Source organism: Pectinophora gossypiella, chromosome 27 (assembly GCF_024362695.1).
Source record: "Pectinophora gossypiella chromosome 27, ilPecGoss1.1, whole genome shotgun sequence".
NCBI classification, from domain to species: domain Eukaryota; kingdom Metazoa; phylum Arthropoda; class Insecta; order Lepidoptera; family Gelechiidae; genus Pectinophora; species Pectinophora gossypiella.
Window position 1 is genome coordinate 3,228,429 of NC_065430.1, and position 25,717 is coordinate 3,254,145.

The 25,717-nt window shown below is 40.2% G+C and overlaps 2 protein-coding genes and 1 non-coding gene across 4 annotated transcripts in view; 2 read left to right on the top strand and 1 right to left on the bottom strand.

Annotated features, from left to right (window-relative positions):
* LOC126378824 (insulin-degrading enzyme) overlaps positions 1-1,856 on the bottom strand; it is a 30,884-nt gene extending 29,028 nt beyond the window's left edge. Inside the window, exons 1-2 of one of the 2 annotated variants that reach the window (XM_050027248.1) lie at positions 1,683-1,856; positions 163-324 (exon numbers count right to left, since the gene is read on the bottom strand). In XM_050027248.1, the coding sequence (XP_049883205.1) occupies positions 163-290 (128 nt within the window). In that variant the 5' untranslated portion in view covers positions 291-324; positions 1,683-1,856. Of the gene's footprint in view, positions 1-162; positions 325-1,486; positions 1,610-1,682 lie in introns of those variants that run through there. The other variant, XM_050027249.1, reaches the window with a different exon arrangement.
* A 705-nt stretch (positions 1,857-2,561) lies between these two features.
* Positions 2,562-25,717, top strand: part of LOC126378800 (uncharacterized) — a 91,208-nt gene continuing 68,052 nt past the window's right edge. Inside the window, exons 1-14 of the mRNA XM_050027198.1 lie at positions 2,562-2,579; positions 2,778-2,903; positions 5,356-5,525; positions 6,627-6,786; positions 8,884-8,978; positions 10,135-10,273; positions 10,982-11,151; positions 20,074-20,265; positions 21,390-21,533; positions 22,062-22,259; positions 22,691-22,927; positions 23,593-23,706; positions 24,638-24,745; positions 25,409-25,499. Of these exons, the coding sequence (XP_049883155.1) occupies positions 2,783-2,903; positions 5,356-5,525; positions 6,627-6,786; positions 8,884-8,978; positions 10,135-10,273; positions 10,982-11,151; positions 20,074-20,265; positions 21,390-21,533; positions 22,062-22,259; positions 22,691-22,927; positions 23,593-23,706; positions 24,638-24,745; positions 25,409-25,499 (1,939 nt within the window). The 5' untranslated portion in view covers positions 2,562-2,579; positions 2,778-2,782. The remainder of the gene's footprint in view (positions 2,580-2,777; positions 2,904-5,355; positions 5,526-6,626; positions 6,787-8,883; positions 8,979-10,134; positions 10,274-10,981; positions 11,152-20,073; positions 20,266-21,389; positions 21,534-22,061; positions 22,260-22,690; positions 22,928-23,592; positions 23,707-24,637; positions 24,746-25,408; positions 25,500-25,717) is intronic.
* Positions 5,583-5,654, top strand: Trnav-aac (transfer RNA valine (anticodon AAC)). The gene has a single exon. It is a non-coding gene; the product is annotated as a tRNA-Val (tRNA).

Below are 25,717 nucleotides of genomic sequence, written 5' to 3' on the forward strand. Positions count from 1 at the left end.
ATTACCCGTCCCTTTCCTTTTCGGCGGATAAGAAAATGACAGATATAACTTAAAATAAAATTAGATGGTATTTACAGGAATTAGCACCAATATCAGTTCTCAAGACAGTTAAACCCATGCATTCATAATCACTGACTTACTAAGCTTATGTTATATACACACCTGTACTCTCTTTTATCTTGAGAAGACTTGACAATGTCGTCATAGCGTTTGAGCACGCGGGGCGGAGCGCCCGGCGGCGTCGTGGAGCTCCGCGGGGACTGCCGCGGTGAACACTGCGGCCCCGACATGGCCGAGTGGCTGCGTCGCTGGTAGTGGAAGTAACTGCAAATAATAATTATTAAATAAAATATCCTGCGTGGATCATATATCCAGCTGAAGCTCCCCTAACCAAGTCTCTGCCGCATCCGTCACACAATGCAGCTCGGCTATGCCACCTGGGAACCGGTGCAGAGGGCACTCATTCGCTATGTGAGACAAGGTTTGAATCGGGTGACCACATACAGAGTATCGCGACTCCTTTAAGCCCCATTTATGTAGGTGATGGTTTGACTTTCCAATAAAGAGAGAGATCTTTTTATAATAAACTGTTTCTATTCTATTCAAGGGGATAGCTCGTTGTTCTTCCAGTAGTTGTTCCATAGATACATTTAAATTTCCCAGTAGTACAACTAGTTGGACCAAGGAAAGAACAACTCACTCCAGTTGAGTCAGTGGTAAAGATGTTTCCCCATAGAACAACCAGTTGAACTATGGGTAACTTTACTTCTCCATAGTACAACTAGTTGGACATCGCAGTTGTACCAGGGGTCGGGAGGGGAATTAAATTCCCCTGTTGGGATGTAGGGCTCGAATAACAGATTTCCACTCCGCACGATCTTTTGCAGTCTCTGTAGCTTGCTCCCATGACATGCAGAGAGTTTTCAACTCTCGCTAGGTCTCTTTGCGCCAATAGTATAAGAACTAAATGAGCAGTTATAAAAAAATACAGTAAGTAAACAATAAAAAAAAAGGACAATAGGAAAAACTTACAGGTTAAAAAAAATCCCATTTAGAACGATTGAAATTGCTATGTAGAAAAAAAAAATTAAATAAGAAAAATAATTTTTTTTTTAGCTGGAGTGTACTAAGTGCGAAAGTTTAGGATATAATGTAACCAATAGCATGAAATACAAAAGAAAATAAAAGTGAATATATCAAAAACTTAGTTTTCTCACAAAATTAATACCGGATTTTTAACTATGAAAGATTCCCTGTAAATCTGTAAATTTCGTTTTAGGAAATCCGGATGCGGGATCTAAGATTTTTACCTTTTTTTGTTTAAAAACGTTTTTCCAAAACAAACATGATTTTTCAAACATATGTCTCATTAATGTAATAAAGTGTGTTGTCATGCCTACTTAATATTAAGTATTACATCAGCCGACCATCTAAGGCGATAATAAGCAGCTCCTTTTATGACACAACAGAAAAAAATCATACTTACAATTTAAATTGAAAGCACAGAAAACACAAGGCCGAAATAATTCAAATTTTAAGTACTAATCTAAGGCACTACACTACGAAAACACAAAAAACACGCGACAAAAAAGATTAATAAATTATTTCAACAAAGGAAATCTTCTTTTTAAAAACAGAAATTGTTAAAATTGGTTTTTGAAATAGGTATATGAAATCCTAACCTATTCAAGTTGTTTCTGTATGCAACCGTCGGAGAAAAACTGTGAACTCCAAAAATGAGTAGTCTTCTTGATGCCAGTTTGGAAAATTTTGAAAAAACCTATATTTGTAATTTAAAATTACAAATTTTGATTCTTCGAAAATGAAAATGACGAAGTCGGATCGACTGACTTCTGTTGTCAATTTGTCACAGATAAGAAAAATCTGCAAAGTCATCCCAAATAACATTGTACTGTAAAACGTTTAAATTTCTTGTATAAGGTAAGAAAGTTTAATTCGGTCGGATTATATCTAAGTTGAGAGCACGTTCGTTTCATATATTATTTATTAAAATAACACGTTATTTCGTTTCTTAACGTTAGGAATAACGTTATATAAAATCGAGCTGAGTTTATCTGTAATTCAATTTCATTCTGGCTTTTCGGCGGGAAACGGGAACGGGACAGTTGCTTTCTTCATTGAGTAATCTAAATAATTAATACGAAGTGGTGTTTTGTGGTTAATGATCGCATTAAGTTAGTCGGAAGACATTCGCGAGTGTTATTATATTGGAGTATTCAATAAACAAAGTGTATCTGCCTATTTTCGCCTCGTGCCGGGAAGCCGCTTCATAACTCAAAAGTTTATGCGGACTTTTGAATTAATTCGTTTGGGGTTCGGAGTAGGAGTCTACTCCGAGGGTGGGGGCTTAGGTTTCATCATCATCACCTTTCATCATTTCATTAATCATCAAGAAAAAAAATACGTCAGACATGGCTGTATGGGCATAGTTCCCTTTGCCTTACCCTTCGGGGAAAACCAAAACAAAAAAAAAAAAAAAAATCAATTTCATTCTTTTTTGACGTTTGTGTTTTATTCATTCATTCATTCGCCAACTTCTTGCAACCCGTTTGGAACCGGTAAGCGCGCAATCTTTGTTTTTATACAAAATTATTCGAAATCTATGTACTATTTTTAAAAATAACTATAGTGACTGTAATCTATACATTATAATTTACATTTCTAGCTACCTATGTGCAAAATAGTCGCATTAATAATTTGTATTTTCACAAAAGTGCGAGTAACTTTTTATAGTAACTTATATCTTCGGTTTTTAGCTGAAATGGAGCGGTGGCAGTCTCTGATAGAGGTCTGTCCAGCGCCGCCAGACTTCAGATTCTTTGGGAAAGCCATCCAGACCGCGGGAGTCGTTTTGAAAGAGGATCTAGCACCATTCGAAACAGGTGAACTATCAAGTTTTTATTAAGTAGTTTTTGAGCTAAATTTAAGCAAAATCTGTTTTTGTCATGTTTCGACATTATACTTCTACAGATTAAAGACCATAAAACTGATTATATATTCTGTTTATTTAGATATACAAACATGTTTTGACAATTTCAAGATATAGGTAGTGCAGGGTAGTGCCTATCCGCAGGAATCGCACGCGCCGAAGTAATCGCATGAGGTTGGTTAAGGTTAACGTCAGTTAATATCATGATTAAATCACAGAATACCGGATTCTTACCGCATTAAAATCAGGGACAGTGTTGAAATACCGGGGATCTCATATTCATGATTTCAACACAGTAATAACCCGGTATTATGTGTCCTACGTCATGAAAAGAAGTATCATAAAAAAAAATAATCGATAAAATAATTAATAAGAATTTAAGAGCCAAAACAGGGTTAGCTGAGGTCACATACAAAACGAAACAGCTAAAATAAAAAAGTAAAAATTATTTACCAAATAAAGTAAAATTAGTAAAAATTATTTACCAAATAAAGTAAAATTAAAACAAGTTAATAGCGGGCCCTGCACTAGGGTTTCCCCTGTATCGCAGTAGCCCTATGATAAAACAATTTTTTCCCCGGTGGAGACTCAGGTATGTACATTGAATTAAAAAATAATAGGAACATAATGATACATTTTAAATTTAAAGAGATCAGGTATTAAACATGTATCTTATTAGAATCTTACAATTATAGAGATCAGAGAAATAAAATTAAAAATAAAAACTAATTTAAATCACAAAGTAGAATATAACAATAAGTATAATTAGGGACTTTAACAGTGTACGTAAGTGTGGTTTTAAGTTTACGCGGTTATTATCATAATTAAATGGGGATATGCCCATTTAAACGCGGTAAGAACCCGTTATTATGTGTTTTAATTAGTGTAGTGTGGGTGTGTGAGGAGGTGTGTGTAAAACTAAAAGTTCTGCAAAGTAAATATAAAAACATTGGTTGTGGGTAATTTATTTTTTTATGAAATGGCAACACAGAGTGGGATGAGAGCTGGGCTAACCTTGAAATGTTAGCTGTCACTTTTGAGCATATATACACTTTTTGGCGGGAACGGGATAGTTGCTTTCTTCATTGAATAATCTAAATAATTAATACGAAGTGGTGTTTTGTGGTCAATGATCGCATTAAGTTAGTCGGAACACATTCGCGAGTGAACAAAGTGTATCTGCCTATTTTCGCTTCGTGCCAAGAAGCCGCTTCATAACTCGAAAGTTTATGCGAACTTTTGAGTTAATTCGTTTGGGGTTCGGAGTAGGAGTCTGCTCCGAGGGTGGGGGCTTAGGTTTCATCATCATCACCTTTCATCATTTCATTAATCATCAAGAAAAAAAATACGTAAGACATGGCTGTATGGGCATAGTTCCCTTTGCCTTACCCTTCGGGGAAAACAAAAAAAAAATCTTATTCCATGATTGGCGGGAATATGGTAGTTCTTCGTTTCATTATTGTCAATGCAAAAATATACTAGAATCTTTCGTCTTTTTTCAATTATTCAGTTAGAACTTGTGGTTGTCGCCAACTTCATAGAGCAACACGGAAATTCGCGCGCCATATTAGGTACGTAAGTTAACTTGATATTACCTTGTTTTAAGTTTACGCGGTTATTATCATAATCAAAACACATAATAACGGGTTCTTACCGCGTGTAAATGGAGATATGACTCCCGATATTTCGACACTGTTGCTGAGTCTCATATCTCCATTTAAACGCGGTAAGAACCCGTTATTATGTGTTTTAATTGATATTACCTGTTCCAACTGAAAATCATCGTCATAGTCTAGGCTATGGCATTATGCTGAAGTGGAACCGTTTCGGCATACATTCATAATTGTATTATTTTGTTTTAATATGTGAAAACAATAATTATGTTGAATAGATATTCTTTCTTTCTATCTTTCTTTATATTAACAAAAACACCAAAGATTTTCGGTATTGAGTTGACCACCGCTGTTTGACAATCTACCCACATACGGGATTACGAGGCGGTATAAAATGTGGGTACCTATGCTCAAAAAATTTTTTTGCTCAGCACGTGATAAACATTTAAGATCTAAACATGAATTCGAAAACAAATTCGAAAATCGTGCATTTAGGCCTGCGTTGGACTTCGAACCTGCAACCACTTGGACTTGACTTGGACTTCGAGTCACTCGTTCTTCCTAACTGGTTACCACCGCTTTGTTTAATATTGGTGGGTAACACGAGAAAGTTTTCTCGATTTTTTTATATAATTATAAAACCTGTGTGCGAAAATTTCCAGGTCGGCCTGGTCAGCTAAAAATCAGGTAGAAGGTTCACCAAGAGGGGGACAAATGGAGTATGAGACGTTCGCTATGTAAAAAATGAAGATATTTTTGAATTTAACCATTAACTTTAGCTTTTCTTTTCAGAATGGATCTTGCAAACTCTTCTGTACAAGCCAGTGGAGGTCATTGGCATAGTGCAAGACAAATGTGCTGATAATGCATGGTCTAAGGCCATAGGAGACGTCTTCAGACTGTTTGCTGATTTAGTGGGATCATGTGAGGAGTTGGAGCCACATTTTGCTGATGTTGTCACGGTAAGTTTTAGCTTATGACACACTCCAAATACTTCATACAAACCACCTCGTTTTACGGCCTCCGTGGTCCAGTGGTTGAGCGTTGGGCTAACGATCCGGAGGTCCTGGGTTCGAATCCCGGTGGGGACATATCACAAAATCACTTTAATAATAATAAATAAATTCCTTATTCAAGTTACTAGGACTCATATTTTGTTAATAACAAAACTTATATCACCACCACTTTGTGATCCCTAGTTTGGTTAGAACATTGTAGGCTGATCACCTGATTGTCCGAAAGTAAGACGATCCGTGCTTCGGAAGGCACGTTAAGCCGTTGGTCCCGGTTACTACTTGCGGATGTATGTACGTAGTCGTTACATGAGTTATGTCAGGGGCCTTTGCGGCTCAATAATAACCCAGACACCAGGGTTGATGGGGTTGGTAATCCACCTCACAACCCACACGATAGTTTAGACCATTGTCATAGAATAAGAAATAATACTACGTATACAACGGCAACTCTCCGCTCCCCACTAGCGTCTGAGCTAGGTTTATTTTGTAAGTTGCTTGTATCTTATTATACGATCCCACTGCTGGGCAAAGGCCTCCCCTTGATTTTTCCACTCCTCTCGACTTTGCGCGATCTCCGGCCAATCCTTGCGATAAGCATTGAGGTCGTCACACCATCTTTTTCGCGGTCTGCCTCGACTTCTAAGCCCGCGCTGAGGTATCCAGTGAGTAACGACTCGTGCCCACCGCGATGCATCCGACAAACGTGTCCGGCCCAGTCCCACTTCAGTTTGGCGGACTTTTTCCCTACATCAGTGATACCCGTTTTGGAGCGCAGTGTAGTGTTTCGCACACGGTCGATTCGTTTAACGCCTAGGATACTGCGTTCCATTGCTCTTTGGCAGACCTTGAGCTTGGACTTTTGAGATGCTGTCAGTGACCATGTTTGGGCACCGTGGGTTAGGATCGGCAGGATACACATGTCGACGAGCTTACGTTTCAATGAAAGGGGGAGATCCCCCTTCATTAGATGCTTGCTTATCAAATATTTTAAAAAAAAAAAAAACGAGCGAGTTCGTTATGTTTAGTCTTCGTTTTTGATTGTTTCAGTTATGTCTGTTACCATTCGACGCACAAACGCGCAAGTTGGCGATTCAGTGCGCGACGCGTGTAGCTCGGGTGTCGGCAGAGGGCGCTCGCGACGTGTCCCGCCATATTGACAGCTTAGAACGGCTGACTACGTGTAGGGCTCCGCTGGCTGTGCTAGTTGGTACGTAACATACAATGAGTGTTATATATAGGACGGGTAAACAGAAAAACACATCGATCGCTATAAAAAAGGCGTGTGGGCAAACGAAGAGCGTGGTGCGCGGCGGAGAGTTTAGCCAGAGAGTTTTTTTTTGTTTTGGTTTTCCCCGAAGGGTAAGGCAAAGGGAACTATGCCCATACAGCCATTTCTGACGTATTTTTTTCTTGATGATTGATGAAATGATGAAAGGTGATGATGATGAAACCTAAGCCCCCACCCTCGGAGTAGACTCCTACTCCGAACCCCAAACGAATTAACTCAAAAGTCCGCATAAACTTTCGAGTTATGAAACGGCTTCTTGGTACGAAGCGAAAATAGGCAGATACACTTTGTTCATTGAATACTCCGATATAATAACACTCGCGAATGTCTTCCGACTAACTTAATGCGATTAGTAACCACAAAACACCACTTCGTATTAATTATTTAGATTATTCAATGAAGAAAGCAACTGTCCCGTTTCCCGCCAAAAAGCCTTAGCCAGAGAGAGATTTTAAAAAACAAACTGTCGAAAATGACGTGACGCGCAGGCGCGGTTGCCCGCACCAAATTGGGTCGTGTACTAGATTCACGATAAATTATGAAATTCTGATTACTAAATAAAGACACGTCTAAAACTAACGAAAAACATTTTCTTTTTTCTATTTAACTTATTTATGAATTTTAATCATGAAAAACGTAATATTTAGTGCGACATTTTATCACGTTTTTCTATGACGTCACAGTGTGCTTTTTCATACAAAATTCCATGGTAATTTCGTGTTTTGACGTTTAGTAAAAAGTAACTGATTTGACTAGTTGGAAACAACCTTATTCGTTGCCGCTTTATTTTAATCGTGTCGCTAACAATAAGGGTACGTAACTTTCCAATCGTCGTTCCCCAAACACACGATAGATGGCGTTGTTCAATTTTAACGTGATAATTACCTATTTTCTCATTGCTGGGGTACATAATTTTTTTAAGGAACGTGTAAGGTCCTGTGCCGAGGTTTTTCTTGCAGCTTCTTTTCCCCGGCTATACAGGTTGTGAGAAGCTGCAGTAGTTTTTGGCGGATGAGACGTTCGTTATGTAAAAATTGACGATTCAAAGTGTAACTATGTTACCTACTGAATAAAGATATTTTTGAATTTGAATTTATTCAAAAATGTAATTTAATGACAGAAGTATGTAGCAGAGTACAAACTGTTGATCATAAATTTAAATTTCGAAATTACCTCCCATTCCACAATAGGATAGTTTCCAACTAGTCAAATCAGTTACTTTTTAATCAACGTCAAAACATGAAATTACTATGGAATTTGTATGAACAAGCACATTGTGACGTCATAGAAAAACGTGATTATATGTATCTCAATTTCGCCCTGATTTATATGGTCGTCATCATTCCGTTTCTCACAGGATCCGCTTACCTAACCTGAAGTATTGACAGGTCTGGTTTTTTATAGAAGCGACTGCCTGTCTGACCTTCCAACCCGCGAAGGGAAAACCAGCCCAATACAGGTTAGGTAACATACCTCCGAAATGCATTTCTCGGGAATGTGGGTTTCCTCACGATGTTTTCATTCACCGCTGAGCACGTGATAATCATTTATGATCCAAACATGAATTCGAAAACAAATTCGATAAACATTGGTTTAGGTTCGTGCTGGATTCGAACCTGCGACCTCAAAGTGAGAGGCAAGCGTTCTACCAACCGGGCTATCCCGGCAGCAGTAGGACGCATATAGGCTGTTTATGTTTTTTTTGTTTTGTATTTTTATAATTGATATGATATTTCACAGCCTCCGTGGTCTAGTGGTTAGAGCGATAGGCTCACGATCTGGAGGTCCGGGTTCGATTGTCGAAATCACTTTGTGAGACTGTCCTTTGTTTGGTAAGGACTTTTCAGGCTTGAATCACCTGATTGTCACGGCACGTTAAGCCGTTGGTCCCGACTCGCATTGGAGCAGCGTGGTGGAGTATGCTCCATACCCCCTCCGGTTGATTGAGGGGAGACCTGCGCCCAGCAGTGGGACGTATATAGGCTGTTTATGTTATGTTTATGTATGATATTTCAGGTACAATTTGTGAATATCACCCCGCGGAAGTGACAGAGAATATCAACAGAATATGGCGGATCTATCTCAATTTGTTGGACCACAATAAAAATACGGTGAGTTTTAATACTTACATAAATTCCATTAGCTTACTATGAAGTCGGGTCGCACCTTTCCCTCAAAAATGTGCGAAGGCTGGCTTTCGCGTCAACTCGTGATCGGGTGCTGCGTATGTGGACAGGCCTGCTTCTGTCAGGGAGCTCATAAAACACTGTATCTGTGATAAAGTCACATAAACTCTTTATTTTTCACTTTCCTTCCACCGACTGTAATTGGAATACCAGTGTATTTAAGTCTATAAATTATGTAATACAAACTGAATTAAAAGAAAAGAAAGGAAAACATGAAACAGTAGGACTAGGGCCCTGTGCTGGGAGGTTTTCTGGCCACGTCTTTCCCTCAGCGTTACAGATTCCGATGTGGTAGTAGTATTACAGCTAGTTACATAATATGTAATTTATTTTTTTCGACGTTCAAAAAGCGCTAACTTTGTAAGCCAATTTTGAAAAATATTTTTTTTTTTATGCGCGATTAATTTATTTTGCGTACTTCAACAGTCTGATGTCGTACGGCATCTTGCTGTGGGGTCATGCTGCAGATGTCAACAGCATTTTTGTTCTGCAAAAGCAAGCCATTCGGGCGATTTATAAATTGGCACCCAAGATGTCACTTAGAAATAAATTTAAAGAATAGTGAGTGGTTAGCGGTTTGTCGTAGTGAGTTTGGTGCGAGTTCAGATCAGAGGGAGTCTCGTATCCCTGATTTAAACGCGGTAAGAACCCGTTAATGGTGCTAATTCCTGTAAATACCATCTAATTTTATTTTAGGTTATATCTGTCATTTTCTTATCCGCCGAAAAGGAAAGGGACGGGTAATCGACAAGCATAAAATTTATGGAACACACGTCAATTTTAAGCACAAATCTAAAACAACCGTCTAAAAATTCGCCCGGGTTATTTATTTATTTACTCATTCTTCCTAAAATTAAGAGCTGTCAATCATCCGTCCCTTTCCTTTTCGGCGGATAAGAAAATGACAGGTATAACTTAAAAGTAAAATTAAGAGATGTCTGCAGGAATCGGGGCCATTATGTGTTTTAATTATGATAATAACCGCGTAAACTTAAAACAATTTATGAAGTGTCTGCCGATGTCAAGAGTCCATCGACTTAGATGGAGTGAAGGACTCTATGAAATGATACATTAATTTCAGGATACGATAACCCTGTCTCTCCTGCAAGGGATTCTGGGTCTGTTCAAGCACTTTGGCATGGAGTTGTCCACAGCTGAACTGAACGTGTTTTACGACAAGCTGGTTGGTGACTATCTTCTCATATCCAGGTGTCAGGAAGGTGCGTTGTTTCCTCATTTATAAATAACTTCTTCTATCCTGTGAGGTGGATTACCAACCCCATCAACCTTGGTGTCAGGGTTAGTATTGATCCGCCAAAGGCCCCAGACATGGCTCATGTAACGACTACTTGCTTACATCAGTGAGTAGTAACCGGGAACAACGGCTTAACGTGCCTTCCGAAGCACGGATCGTCTTCCGTTCGGACAATCAGGTGATCAGCCTGTAATGCCCTAACCAAACAAGGGATCACAAAGTGATTTTTGTGTTATGTCCCCACCGGGATGTGAACCTGGGACCTCCAGATCGTGAGCCCATCGTTCAAACAACTGGACTACTGAGGCCGTATAAGTAACTTATAGCAGGATAGTGCAGCATAGGAATACTTATACGGTCACGAGCATTAATATGTATACACTTTGGTACCATGTCACATTAACTTTTTTGACATATTGAACTGTAAGTCTCACTAAATGTCAAATATGATAGTGCGACAGAGTCGTAAACTGGGTACATTATATTGCTCATGACTGTACATAACACAACATAAACATCCTATATACGTCCCACTGCTGGGCACAGGCGTCCCCTCAATCAACCGGAGGAGGTATGGACTATGGAACATACTCCACCACGCTGCTCCAATGCGGGTACATATAAAAATAAAAAAATACGATGTAAATTACCGTCGTATTCTTTTCCATTGCAGTCTGTCTAAAAATACTCACGCACCACGCTCGCCTTTTCCGCGAAAAGGTGTCAATGGACGTGCGTACGCGCAGCTACTTGTGGAGCTGCGCACAGAAGTCGGCGCACGCGGTTCCTGCTTTAACCAGCATGTATGAAGCCTGTGCGGCCCTGGATGAACAGCAGTTGCTGGTGAGTTGGTACTTCTTCGTGCGGTTTCCACTAACACAGTTGGCTTGACCACTGGGTGTTTGGCCGGGTCAAAGATAAATTAAAAAATGGTGCTAATTCCTGCAGACGCCGTCTAATTTTATTTTAAGTTATACCTGTCATTTTCTTATCCGTTGAAAAAGAAAGGGACGGTAATCGACAGGCATAAAATTTATGGAATACACGTCAATTTTAAGATTCTATTACAACCGTCTAAAAAAATTACATTGGCCAATAACCCGACAGAATTATGTTGACAGCACACGTCAAACGGTTTGCATACCAGCGAGATTCCTTTCTGATTCGCCCGGGTTATTCATTAATTTACTCATCCTTCCTAAAATTAAGAGCTGTCAATCATCCGTCCCTTTCCTTTTCGGCAGATAAGAAAATAACGGGTGTAACTTAAAGTAAAATTAGGAGGTGGCTGCAGGAATCGGGACCTATGTTGTAGTGCCCTTACAGGGTTCCTGTTTGTACTTCCCTCTACTTTTAAGATCTAAAACTATACATATTACCTATACAGGGTGTTAGTGACATCGTAACGAAAACTTTGACGAATGATTCAGACCATGATTCTGAGTTGATATCAAGTGGAATTTTCCGTCGCAAAAGTCATCATCATCATCATCAGCCCATTAACGTCCCCACTGCTGGGGCACGTTAGCAAAAGTCGCAAAAGTATGGAACTAAAAATAAAAAAAAAAAACCACAAAAATTTTCATGAATTTTCCGACTGAAAATTCCACTTGATATCAACTCAGAATCATGGTCTGAATCATCCCCCTCAGTATTCGTTACGGTGTCACTAACACCCATACCTACGTGTATGGCTACCGTATGTACTTGTATGGGGTGTAAGTGACATCGTAACGAATACTGAGAGGGATGATTCATTTCATTATTCTGAGTTAATATCAAGTGTAATTTTCCATCGCAATGGTATAGAATTGAAAATAATTAAAAAAAAAACTAAAAGTAAATCATGAATTTTACGACGGAAAATTCCAGTCGATATTAACTCAGAATAATCAGCTGAATCATCCCCCTGAGTATTCGTTACAATGTCACTAACACCCTGTATACATATAAAACGACCGGGGCTCGCTTTCCGGGGGGCTTTTTGCCACCTGATGTGGTTTTTTTATATATTTGTGTGTTTTGACGTATTTTAGTGTAGGTTTTCGGTTTGACTATGTTATATACTTTATTAACATTGTAACTAATGGTGTTATCTTACCTAGTTGAAGGCCTGTCCCCCTGCCGCTATCCATTATAATTACCAAAACGGCGTGCTCACGTGCCCTCACTGTGCGCGGGAGTTCACTGTAAAGATAGCCTACATAAGATTAGGCTGATATTGGCCCCGATTCCTGCAGACACCGCCTAATTTTATTTTAAGTTATATCCGTCATTTTCATATCCGTCGAAAAGGAAAGGGACGGATGATTCACAGCTCTTAATTTTAGGAAGAATGAGTAAATGAATGAATAACCCGTGCGAATCAAAAGGTACCTCGCTGGTATGCAATCCGTTTGACTTGCTGTCTACTTAACTGTGACGGGTTATTGACGGATGTAAAATTTTTAGACGGTTGGTTTAGATTTGTGCTTAAAATTGACGTGTGTTCCATTAATTTTATGCTTGTCGATTACCCGTCCCTTTCCTTTTCGGCGGATAAGAAAATGACAGATATAACTTAAAATAATATTAGATGGTTGTTCAGAATTGTACTATATTTCGCCTGGCAACATCACAAACATAACTTTAAAAAAAAAAAAATAACTTTTTGAAAATTTAGTTTTGGAACGTCTCCCTCACTCTCTTGCTTTCGTGTCGTTATAGAGGTCAGACGTGTGACCCTCGAATAATTTTTGAATCCTTTCGAATCATTGTCGTAATTGCCGAAAATATTCCTAGTGCAACAGTGCCTTTAGATTGGGAAGACAATCCATCGCTCGAGTGTTTTGCCACAGTTATAGGTAACTCGGTAATCTGAGGTAAGTCGGCGAGCTGAAGGTACTGCAGGAGCCTCCCTGGCTGTTGGTTCTCGAGCCTGCGTATGTCACAGCAGGTCATCTAGGTGAGTCTTTCTCTTTTAAAGGCATTTCCTCGTCTAATGTCGTATTTTGTATGTTGCACTTTCGTATCAATTTTTTACCCAAATTTAGTATATCGCAATTTTCCCAATACAGTCCATTTTTAATATTCATTTTTTGGTCCTTCGAGCCGGATATTTCATTTGTAAGGCGATCTAAGGATTCCATAATCAAATTTTTGTAGTTGAAAATTAATTATAAAAAACTTGAAGGTAACTTTAAAACGACACATATTTTATTTTGTGTTAACCTTCAAAAGATTGAAGACCGTTTTGTTTCAAATATTATTTTTAATTTTTGAACTTGCTTCTGAACGCACCTTGTCAGTCTGCTGTCACTGTCATTCGTACGTCAAGTTGACTACTTGTCAATCGAGTCTAAAAATAACCTCATACATATCACATTGTTATTCATTGTTTTTTGTTGGTTTCGATTGTTTTTCGTGTTGTTTTTGTTAAAATAACTTAAATTAACAATGAGTAACGATGATAGTATGTCGGTTACTGGAGACAGGAACCGCATTGCTCGGGATTATGCATTTGCCCGTATCGAAAGTATGGAAAACACGGACTTGGTAGGATATACTTTACAGGACGTGAAAGAAATTACGGATGAGTTTCACAGAGCGCAGATAGAAGTATTGGCGTCAGTCTCGAAAGAACACAGACCAGGCGAGTTAAATTTTTCGGCTCAGTTTGAAACAAAAGTGAGGTCAATAAAGTATCGTATGTTGAAGAAGTCGCAAGCTGATATAAAACCTTCAGTTTCAGTTTCGGATAATCAGTGCTTAAGTGTAAAGCTGCCTAAAATAAACATAACGCCTTTTGATGGAAGGATTGAAAATTGGATTTCTTTTAAACAACTTTATGACTCACTTATTCATAATAGGGAAATTCCAGCAGTGGAAAAGCTACATTATTTATTGACCTATGTTCGAGGATGTGCATTGGATTTAATAAAGAATTATCCAATTTCAGATGAGAATTATTTAAATGCATACAATGTTTTGAAAAATCATTATGAACGTAAAAGAGTGTTAGCGTCAATATTCTATGAAAAATTATTACACTGTGAATCTGTGAAGTCTAAAAGTAGTACAGAATTAAATAGAGTTTTTCGTACCTTTAAAGAAAATATTGAAATTTTAGATAAATACCAGTTACCAGATAGGAATTTTATGCTGTTCCATTTGTTATGGTCCAAGCTTGATGTAGCTACTAGAGAGGCTTTCGAGTTACAATTAGAGTCTGATGTTGATATTCCGGAATATGCTGACTTGTGTAAATTTATAGAAAAGCGAAGTCAAGCTTTGGAAAATTCTGGTAAATTGAACATTGTTACTACAAAGCCAGTGTCTAAAACAAAGTCATCGCTTATTGTACCACCTGTGATCAGCTGTACGTTGTGTTTAACGGTTGGCCATAATATAGACAAATGTCCCAAATTTTTAAAATTGACACCTCGTGAGAGGTTTGCTTGTGTGAAGGATAAACGACTTTGTATTGTATGTCTTCATCCCTCTCATACAGTCAAACATTGTAAGTCATCAGTTCACTGTGACAAATGTAAGTATAGGCATCACGCGCTACTTCATTTCCACACGTCTGCTGATGATGACATTTCTCAACAATGTATCGAAGGGACTTCGTCGAATATTCCCACAGCGTTGACTGTTCCTGGAGGTCATTCCCAAATTTTATTTTCGACTGCTATGGTCTTAATTAAAAATAAATTTAATAAATTGACTCCTATTCGCATACTTTTGGACAGTGCTAGTGCCTGCAATTTTATTACTTTGACTTGTGCTCGGAAGCTTGGACTTGACATAAAGGACAACGCCCATCCTGTGAATGGTATTGGTACGGTATCGGCCGATACTCTTGGCACTGTCGAATGTGAGATAGTACCATCTAATGGTGGCTCCTCATGTAACTTTTCGTTTAATGCTCTCGTTTTGTCGCAAATTTGTACTGACATGCCGTCGGGACAAATTGATATTTCCTCTTGGAAACATATTAGGGGATTAGATCTTGCTGATCCATTCTTCCACCAGCCTGGGCCTATTGACATGTTGGTCAACGCCAATATTCTCGCTTCGGCACTTCAACCTGGTCTTGTCAAGGGCGAGTCAGGTCAGCCTATTGCTATCCGCACTGTTTTCGGCTGGATAGTAATGGGTGAATGTGCAATTGATGTTGACACTTGTCGTTCTCGTTTTCGTAAAGGTTCCTGTGTTGTGACTAAGGACTGTCTTTTAGTGTCGAGTTTGTCTTTGGACAACAGTTTAAAGAAGTTCTGGGAGTTGGAGAATTTAGATCCTCCTAAGCCTGTCGTTTTTTCGAAAGCTGAATTGTCGTGTGAAACCTATATGGAGGCTTCTTATTGTCGTAACCCTGAAGGTAGGATGATTGTCCCGTTGACCTTTGTCGACCCTCAGGAGAAGCCAAGGTTTTTAAATTCTCGTGAGGTCGCACTTAAGCGACTTCTGAATTTAGAGAGGAAGTTTAAAATAAACCCTCTCTTTCGTACTGCTTATATTAACTTCATGGACGATTACCTCAAATGTGGTCATATGGAAGAAGTTGAGCCGCCTCTGTCGTCTGAAGGCCACTTCTATTATATCCCTCATCACGGAGTTCTACGCCCTGACTCGGTTACCACACCCTTGCGTACGGTCTTTGACGCAAGTGCTAAGGATGCCGCTGGCGTGTCCTTGAACGATTCGTTGCTCCCTGGCCCTAAGTTACAGAAGAACATTTTCGATCTTCTGGTTAGGTTTCGTTGGCATGCTGTAGTCTTCACCGGGGACATCAAGCAGATGTATCGCCAATTCTTGGTCGAGTTGCGAGACTGCGACTATCAGCGCATTCTTTGGCGAGCGTCTCCAGAGGATCCTGTGAAGGATTTTCGCCTCCTTACCGTAACTTATGGGGTATCCTGCGCTCCGTACCAGGCGCTTTGGTGCATCGCTAAGGTAGCTGAGGAATTCTCATCTCGTGCTCCTCAAGGTGCTGCTGTCTTGGCGAGAGATACTTACGTAGATGACATTGTGTCAGGTGCAGACTCTATTGAGAGTGCTCTACTAATGCGCAAGGAGTTGCTGGACATCTTGTCGTCTTCTTGTCTCCATTTGCGGAAATGGGCCTCCAATAGCCCTGAATTCTTGAATTCTTGTCCGGACTCTGACTTATATTCCGACCGCCTCCGGAGTTTCGAAGATATAAGTGATTTATCGCTTAAAATTCTGGGTCTCTCTTGGCTCCCACAAGAGGACAAATTTACTTTTCGTACTTCAATGGATGATTCACGCTGTACTAAGCGATCTATCCTCTCGGATATCGCAAAGATTTTCGACCCTTTGGGTTTATTATCGCCGGTCGTATTTTTTGCGAAATATCTAATACAACTGTTGTGGTTGTCTGGAACCGATTGGGATAGCGAAGTTCCTGTTACTATCGCGCAGGAGTGGCGTAGGTTTAAGTCGCAGCTATCATCCTTGAGCTCGCTTTCCATTCCTCGTCGAATGGTCGAATCTTTTACGTCGTTGCAGCTTCACGGTTTCTGTGACGCCTCAGAAAAGGGTTATTGTGCGGTCATTTATTGTCGTGTCGTTAAAAATGACAGCACTATCGTTGTGCGACTTTGCTGTGCGAAGTCGAAAGTGGCCCCCCTTCGTAGGTGTTCCGTTCCTCGTTTGGAGCTGCTAGCTGCTGTTTTATTATCGAACTTAATCGCTTCGTTCAAAAAGGCTTTAGATGGTTTTTATAATTTTGACGACATCTACTGTTGGTCAGATTCAAGTGTCGCTCTGACATGGATCCGCTCTTGTCCATCGAAGTGGAAAACCTTCGTGGCCAATAGAGTCTCGGATATTCAGGAGAAAGTGTCCCCTCAAAACTGGTACCACGTGGCTGGTTCTGAAAATCCAGCGGATTGCGGTTCTCGCGGTTTACATCCTGCTGACCTCATCCAGAACGTAACATGGTGGGCGGGGCCTAATTGGCCTTCTCAACCTCAAGAGTTTTGGCCACAGTCTGAGATACAGTTTGACCACCTTGCATCTGATGAACAGAAGATTTATAGCCTCTTTACAGCATCTAACATATCGTTCGTAGATGAAATTCTCAATCGATATTCATCTTTTAAGCGGATTTTAAACATCCTAGCTTATTGTTTTCGGTTCAAAAATAATTTGAAAAACTCTTCTTCGAAGGATTTAAAATCACAATTGTCGCCTGAGGAAATAAATAATTCATTTCGCTTCCTCGTGAAGCATGTCCAAGAGTGTGCCTTTGCTACAGAAATTCGTCTGTTGTCGAAAGATAGTTCTTCTCGTCCCTTACCTAAACCCATGAGAAAGTTATCTCCGTTTTTGGATGAACATGGGCTTTTGAGGGTGGGCGGTCGCCTATCTAAAGGAAGGCTGACTTATGACGTTAGACATCAGCTATTATTGCCTCGTGATCATAGGCTCACGAAATTAATAGTTGATGATTATCATCAGCGCTTTATGCACCCTGGACTGCAAACTCTCCAAAACTTGTTGGCCCAAGAATTTTGGATCTTGTCTTCGAAAAGAGCAATACACTCTGTTGTGTCGCGTTGTATAAAATGTTTTCGCGCCCATCCGAAAGTGGCACCACCTCCTCTTATGGGTAATTTGCCAGCCTTTCGTATCAACCAGATAAAACCATTCTCGTCTGCTGCTGTAGATTATGCGGGGCCTTTTGATGTGTGTTTGGGTCGGGGTCGAGGTGTGCGCACGTTTAAGGCATATATTTGTGTCTTCGTATGTACAGCCACCAAGGCTCTTCATTTTGAGCTCGTGTCGGAGTTGACCTCCGAGGCCTATCTAGCCGCCTTGAGGCGTTTCATCGCACGGCGTGGTCGCTGCTCGAAACTCATTTCCGACCAAGGTAGAAATTTCATCGGAGCCTACAATATACTTAGTGACCTTATGAAAGGGGCTTCCGGAGCCGAACGAATCGAGTTCGTGTTCAACCCCCCTGGTAGTCCACACTTTTCAGGCTTGGCCGAAGCTGGGGTCAAGTCTGTAAAAACGCATTTGTCGCGTGTCGTTGGCTCGCAACGCCTAACTTACGAGGAATTTTACACAGTCCTCACGCAGATTGAATCCATGTTAAACTCTCGTCCTCTTTCGCCCGTTAGCTCAGACCCTAACGACTTCTCGGTATTGACCCCTGGTCATTTTCTAACTATGGAACCCCTTACTATTTTACCCGAAAACAACTTCCTTGATGTAAAGTTAGGTTCATTGCAGAGATGGAAATTGTTGCAACAAATCCATCAAGATTTTTGGCGCAAATGGCACCTTGAATATTTACACACTTTGCAACAGCGTCACAAGTGGTATAATAGTCGAAGGGAAATTTCGATCGGTACTCTTGTACTCATTGTTAACGAGCAATGCAGTCCAATGAAATGGAAAATCGGTCGCGTCTCGAAACTTCATCCCGGGACTGATGGTGTCTGTAGAGTTGTCACGGTGCGTACAGAAGTTGGCGAATTCAAACGACCTATCGTTAAACTTTGCCCTCTGCCAATGGAGGATTTGAAATAAAACAGTACTCTTTGTTAACTTGTAATGTCGTAAACAAATATTTTTTCGTTCGTGTCGTTTTATAGTTTTAATTTTTGCTTATATATCGTGTTATAATTTAATTTCGGTTAAAATACAATGTATTTTGGTGGGCGGAATGTTCAGAATTGTACTATATTTCGCCTGGCAACATCACAAACATAACTTTAAAAAAAAAAAAATAACTTTTTGAAAATTTAGTTTTGGAACGTCTCCCTCACTCTCTTGCTTTCGTGTCGTTATAGAGGTCAGACGTGTGACCCTCGAATAATTTTTGAATCCTTTCGAATCATTGTCGTAATTGCCGAAAATATTCCTAGTGCAACAGTGCCTTTAGATTGGGAAGACAATCCATCGCTCGAGTGTTTTGCCACAGTTATAGGTAACTCGGTAATCTGAGGTAAGTCGGCGAGCTGAAGGTACTGCAGGAGCCTCCCTGGCTGTTGGTTCTCGAGCCTGCGTATGTCACAGCAGGTCATCTAGGTGAGTCTTTCTCTTTTAAAGGCATTTCCTCGTCTAATGTCGTATTTTGTATGTTGCACTTTCGTATCAATTTTTTACCCAAATTTAGTATATCGCAATTTTCCCAATACAGTCCATTTTTAATATTCAATGGTATTTACAGGAATTAGCACCATTAGGCAGCTAAATTACTCAATTGTATACCAATATTTTATGTTTATTTTTTATTTTTTTAAAGAACGTCTAGGGCCCTGTGCCGAGGTTTTTCTTGCAGCTTCTTTTCCCCGGCTATACAGGTTGTAAGAAGCTGCAGTAGTTTTAGGCGGATGAGACGTTCGTTATGTAAAAATTGACGATTCAAAGTGTAACTATGTTACCTACTGAATAAAGATATTTTTGAATTTGAGTAAGCCATCTTCGGGCGCACTAGCGTCGTGCCGACTAGGAGTCGAAGTGGTCGCCATGGCCGAAATCGGTCGGAGATCATCATCATCATATTACACATAATTAAATTAAAACTAGTACTTACACTTATGATACCTCTTGATTTGTAAAGACGACGTACTTAGTTTTACTTAATTACTGTAGCCTAGTTAAATAATAATGTAAATCTAGTTATAGAAGAGCGGAGTTTCCTATCACAAGCAAATCGTTGCTTAAATGGAGCCTCCGTGCACCTGATAATGTAAAATAACTAAGATAAAGAAATAAACAAATTCTCTATGTTGTCTTATGTTTTTCCAGAGAATCTGCACAACAGAGCTCCTCCCACAGAGTCAATCTAGCGTCACCCAAGTGAAGTATACGAGTCTGCGTATCCTGACATACATACAGAGAAACTGTGGGTTGGCGTTAGAAAGGGACACAGTAATTGATGTCCACACTTTACAATGCGAGCTGAGAAGCGGGAACGTGACTTACGATGTCGCTGAAGCGGTAAGTTTTTCATTTCACTCTTTTTTCAATCAATCAATCAATAATACTTTATTGCACAACAACATATACAAAGGACATAAACATACGAATAAAAAATAAGCACAATAGGCGGCCTTATTGCTAAACAGCAATTTCTGCCAGGCAACCTTAGCGTGAAAGAAGTCTTTGACTTTTTTCATCTCGCACTTTTCTAATACCGCTCTATTTTCTTCTCGTTCTTTTCCATCGCTTTGTTCTTTTATCTCACTCTTTTTTTCGTTACGTTCTTTTCTTCCCATGCTTTTTTCATCACAATTTTTTTATCATCCTGCTCTATTTTCATACCATTATTTTCTTATCTATCTTTTCTTATAAGTGTAATTATTGTCTAGTTTTTAAGTAATGACATTTGTTTTTTGTAACACTTATTTATATATGACAATAACTGGGCTTTTTACTTTTCTTATCCCACTTTTTTTAATCGCGTTATTTTTCATGTGGACCTTTTTTCACTTTTTGAACACCTGACACTGTTTTCCCCATGAAAAATCACCTAAAATGACCTTTTGTCTGTTTAAATAGATACTTTTAATTTTAATCACAATTTTTTTCTCATCTTAATCTATTTTCATACCATAATTTTCTTATCCTACTCTTTTTTATCTCATTATTTTTTATCACTTTTCCACGTTTTGATCGCTTTAAACGACCTTATGGTGCTAATTCCTGCAGACGCCATCTAATTTTATTTTAAGTTATATCTGTCATTTTCTTATCCGTTGAAAAAGAAAGGGACGGTTAATCGACAGGCATTAAATTTATGGAATACACGTTAATTTTAAGCAGAAATCTAAAACAACCGTCTTAAAATTGTATATCGGCCAATAACCCGACAGAGTTAAGTAGACAGCACGTCAAACGGATTACATACCAGCGACATACCTTTTTGATTCGCCCGGGTTATTCATTCATTTACTCATTCTTCCTAAAATTAAGAGCTGTCAATCATCCGTCCCTTTCCTTTTCGGCGGATAAGAAAATGAGTATAATTTAAAGTAAAATTAGGAGGTGTCTGCAGGAATCGGAGCCTATGTCTGTCTAATAGACAATTTTGTAAGTTATTATCGATTGTAATATATTTTCAGGTATCATTCTGTCTTGACACAAATATACAGAACTGCGAGAATCTCCTACAAACGGCTATGTTATTCTACGATAACTTACCGTCCTCTAGGAGGAGAGATATTGTGGTACACGCCATGTTAAATGCGCCACATGATTTAAGAAATGTAAGTCGAAGTTGTCTGTTTTTCCAACTCGTTATAATTTAAGTATCTATTTATTTTTATTTGGGATAACAACAGCTTAATCTAATTGTTTTAAAATGTTACTTACTAAACTTGCTGCTTTCTGGCGAACCTCACAATGTCATCCGACCACCGGGTGGTCTGCCTCGATATCGCATATTATATCGCATCGTCACTTACCATAAAGTAAATAAAATTTATTATCTCGCAAAACATTATTAAAGTACCGAAGTACAGAAGTGTGCGTGCGTGCGTGCGTGCGTGCGTGCGTGCGTGTGCGCGTGAGTGTGCGTGTGTGTGTCTGGTTACCAAATCAGGTGACATTGTGGTCAAACGCTTGCCTATTTTAGTTAAAAAAAAAGTGCGCGGTTGTTAGTGACATCGTAACGAAAATTTTGATGAATTTTCCGACGGGAAATTCCCCTTGTTATTAACTCAGAAACATGGCTTGAATCATCCCTCAAAGTTTTCGTTACGATGACACTAACTACCTGTATATCTTCTCCGCAGACCGCAATAACTTACTTAACATCAGAGACGACGGTGGATTCCGCATCGCTGGAAAGGCACTCCCATCTGTGGAGCGACCTATTTGACACTGACAAGGGAAATGACGTAATAGTGATGGAAAAATCCAAATATGTTTTCCAAGATTTCATGAGTTACTGCATTTTTGTCGTCGAAGCTTTTCTTGATGACGGGACTGAGGTGAGTTGTATTTATTATTTACTAATTTCTCCACCAACCCGCAGTGGAGCAGCGTGATGGAGTATGCTTCATACCCCCTCCGGTTGATTGAGGGGAGGCCTGTGCCCAGCAGTGGGACGGATATGGCTATTTTTTTAAAGAACGTCTAGGGCCCTGTGCCGAGGTTTTTCTTTCAGCTTCTTTTCCCCGGCTATACAGGTTGTGAGCTGCAGTAGTTTTAGGCGGATGAGACGTTCATGTTACCTACTGAATGAAGATATTTTTGTATTTGAATATGTTTTTTTACTAACTTTTTCCCGCGGCTTTTCTCGCGTTGATTTCGGGGTAACACTGTTTTCCCCTTTTCCTAGAATTCTGCGGCAAATCTACAATAAGTCACGTCAAAAAGAAACTAGTTGGAAACTAGCCTATTATAATATTCTGATTTTCAGAAGCTCCCAGAAAGGCTGGCGAACCTGCTGACTCTGTTGTCACAAGTGCTCTCGAACCATTCCAAAGAGGTCTACACAAGTGACAACTGCTCAGTACTCCTCCCATTGCTGCTGCGGCTGTTGAAGGATGCCCCAGAAGTGGCTATCGTAGCGTCGATCAGATATTGCATGGGACACGTCGATGATGAGGGGTACGGCGCTGGTGGACATTTGGATTTGTTGAAGGAAGTCTGTCAGGTAATACCAAACCTTATGCCTCCTGCTTATGGTTTGATCGTTGGGCTCACGATCCGGAGGTCCCGGGCTCAAATCCCGGTGGGGACACATCACGAAAACACTTTGTGATCCCTAGTTTGGTTAGGACATTACAGGCTGTTCACCTGATTGTCCGAAAGTAAAACGCTCCGTGCAACGAAAGGCAGCCGTTGGTCCCGGTTACTACTTACTGACGTAAGTACGTAGTCGTTACATGAACCATGTCGGGGGTCTTTGGCGTCTCAATAGTAACCAGGGTTGATGAGGTTGGTAATCCACCTCACAACCCACACGATAGAAGTTACAACTTTTGACATCGCATTTCATTACAGGTTGTACTTAATCTAAATATATAAAAGGAGAAACTGACTGACTGACATATCAACGCACAGCCTAAACAGCTAAACGTAGGCACTTGAAATTTGGAAGGGACGTAGCTTAGGCACCGTAGAGGTGCACTAAGAAAGGAATTCCCGAAATTCCCACGGGAACGAGAATTAGCGGCAAAATCTTTCCACGCGGACGAAGTCGCGGGCAAAAGCTAGTTCTAGCATAAAGTTAGACCATCAGTCAATTCCTAAACTAGGCTTAAACCTGAACAATAGGAATCGATGATATGATGATGACAGTATGTATTTATTTTTCAGACAATACGCATAGACAGGTGTAAAGACGAAGCCTTGTTGTGTGAATCATGTTTGACGTTGATCGAAGCACCCATAGCCGCTGCGGATGTTGACAACGTGCTTAAGGCGTTGCGGGTAAGACTGATGTCACATCTGTTGTAAATATGCATGTATACACACACACGCACACACACGCGCACGCATGCACGCACGCATTTACGAATCCACGCACGCACGCACGCACACACGCACACTCACACACTCACTTACACACTCACACGCACACTCACACGCACACTCACACGCACACTCACACACTCACAAACACACACACACTCACTTACTTACACACACACTCACACGCACACTCACACGCACACTCACACGCACACTCACACGCACACTCACTCACTCACACACTCACACACTCACAAACACACACACACTCACTTACTTACACACACACTCACTTACTTACACACTCACTTACACACTCACACGCACACTCACACGCACACTCACTCACTCACACACTCACAAACACACACACACACACATCACTTGCCTTCCGAAACACGGATCATCTTACTTTTTGGACAATCAGGTGTCAGCCTGTAAAGTCCTAACCAAACTAGGTATCACAAAGTGATTTTTGTGATATGGCCCCACCGGGATTCGGACCCGGGACCTCCGGATCGTGAGCCCAACGCTCAACCACTGGACCATGGAGGCCGTTATCCGGAGGGTGTTAGTGACATCGTAACGATTACTGAGAGAGATGATTCAGCCCACGATTCTGAGTTGAGATCAAGTGGAATTTTCCGTCAGAAAAGTATAGCGATGAAAAATTATTTTATAATTTTCCGACATGAAATTCCACTTGATATCAACTCAGAATAATGGTCTGAATCATCCCCCTCAGTAATCGTTACGATGTCACTTACACCTTGTATACGTCCAACTGCTGGGCACAGGCCTCCCCTCAATCAACCGGAGGGGGTATGGAGCATACTCCACCACGCTGCTCCACTGCGCAATATTGGTTTAATATATTTTTTAATTACAGATAATATTTGCAAGAAACGACGTGGAACCAAAACATTTAACAAAATCATTGAAAAAATTAGAGAACGTAATTGTAACGAAAATGTATGATTTGGATGATATGTGCGATGTAAGTATTACTTAGTAACTAATATACTACACATAACAGAAGCTCACAAATATATCCCAATTGGGGTAGTCAGAGGTACACAAAACTGCATTTGAGATAAATTAATAACTCATTGGTGCAAGTCCGGTATCGGGTTTGAACCGGCGCTTCTCGATTGAGAACACACACCACACCACAGACCACAGGGACATACCAGGGGGGTCAAAATGGCCACATCTAAGCAATTTGTGTAAAAAAGCAATATTGCAATTTGACAGTTATTTGCATTTTTTTTTTTGACGTGACTTATTGTAGATTTGCCGCAGATGGCATTAACTACTTGGCCGGACAAATGGGGAGCGCTGAACGGTCTCACCCGGTTCAAAAATTAAGACAACGGGCCTGAGGGTGCCCAGTTGGGCGCGAACCTCGGCTCAGGGCGTCGTCTGAGAGGAAAAATATTTGAAAGAATTTATCGACTCTAGTGGGTCGATAGCGATAAGCGCTGATTGACGGTAGTCGTCGACCACGCCGGCGGGGTCGGTATCGGGGTCCTGAATTGTTTGCATTGCGCACTTACTTTTATATGCGCATATGTCGAGTTGGAATATTGCTTTCTTAGATGAATTGCTTTGATGTGGCCATTTTAACACCCCTGACATGATAATAATAAATGTTTTTCAGATAATTCAACAAGTTGAAAAGCTCCATTCACGAAAAGACTTAACAGGGAAGGAAGCGAGGATTTTGCACAGAGATGTCATATTATTTTTGGGTAAGTATTTTAGTGCTTCGGAGGGCATGTTAAGCTGTTGGTCCCGGCTGTTAGCCGTAAAACAGCTCCAGTAACCTGCAGTGGAGCAACGTGGTGGAGTATGCTCCATACCACCTCTGGTTGATTGAGGGGAGGCCTGTGCCCAGCAGTGAGACGTATATAGGCTGTTTATGTAAGTATTTTAGTTATACTATGGTGCTAATTCCTGCAGACACCGT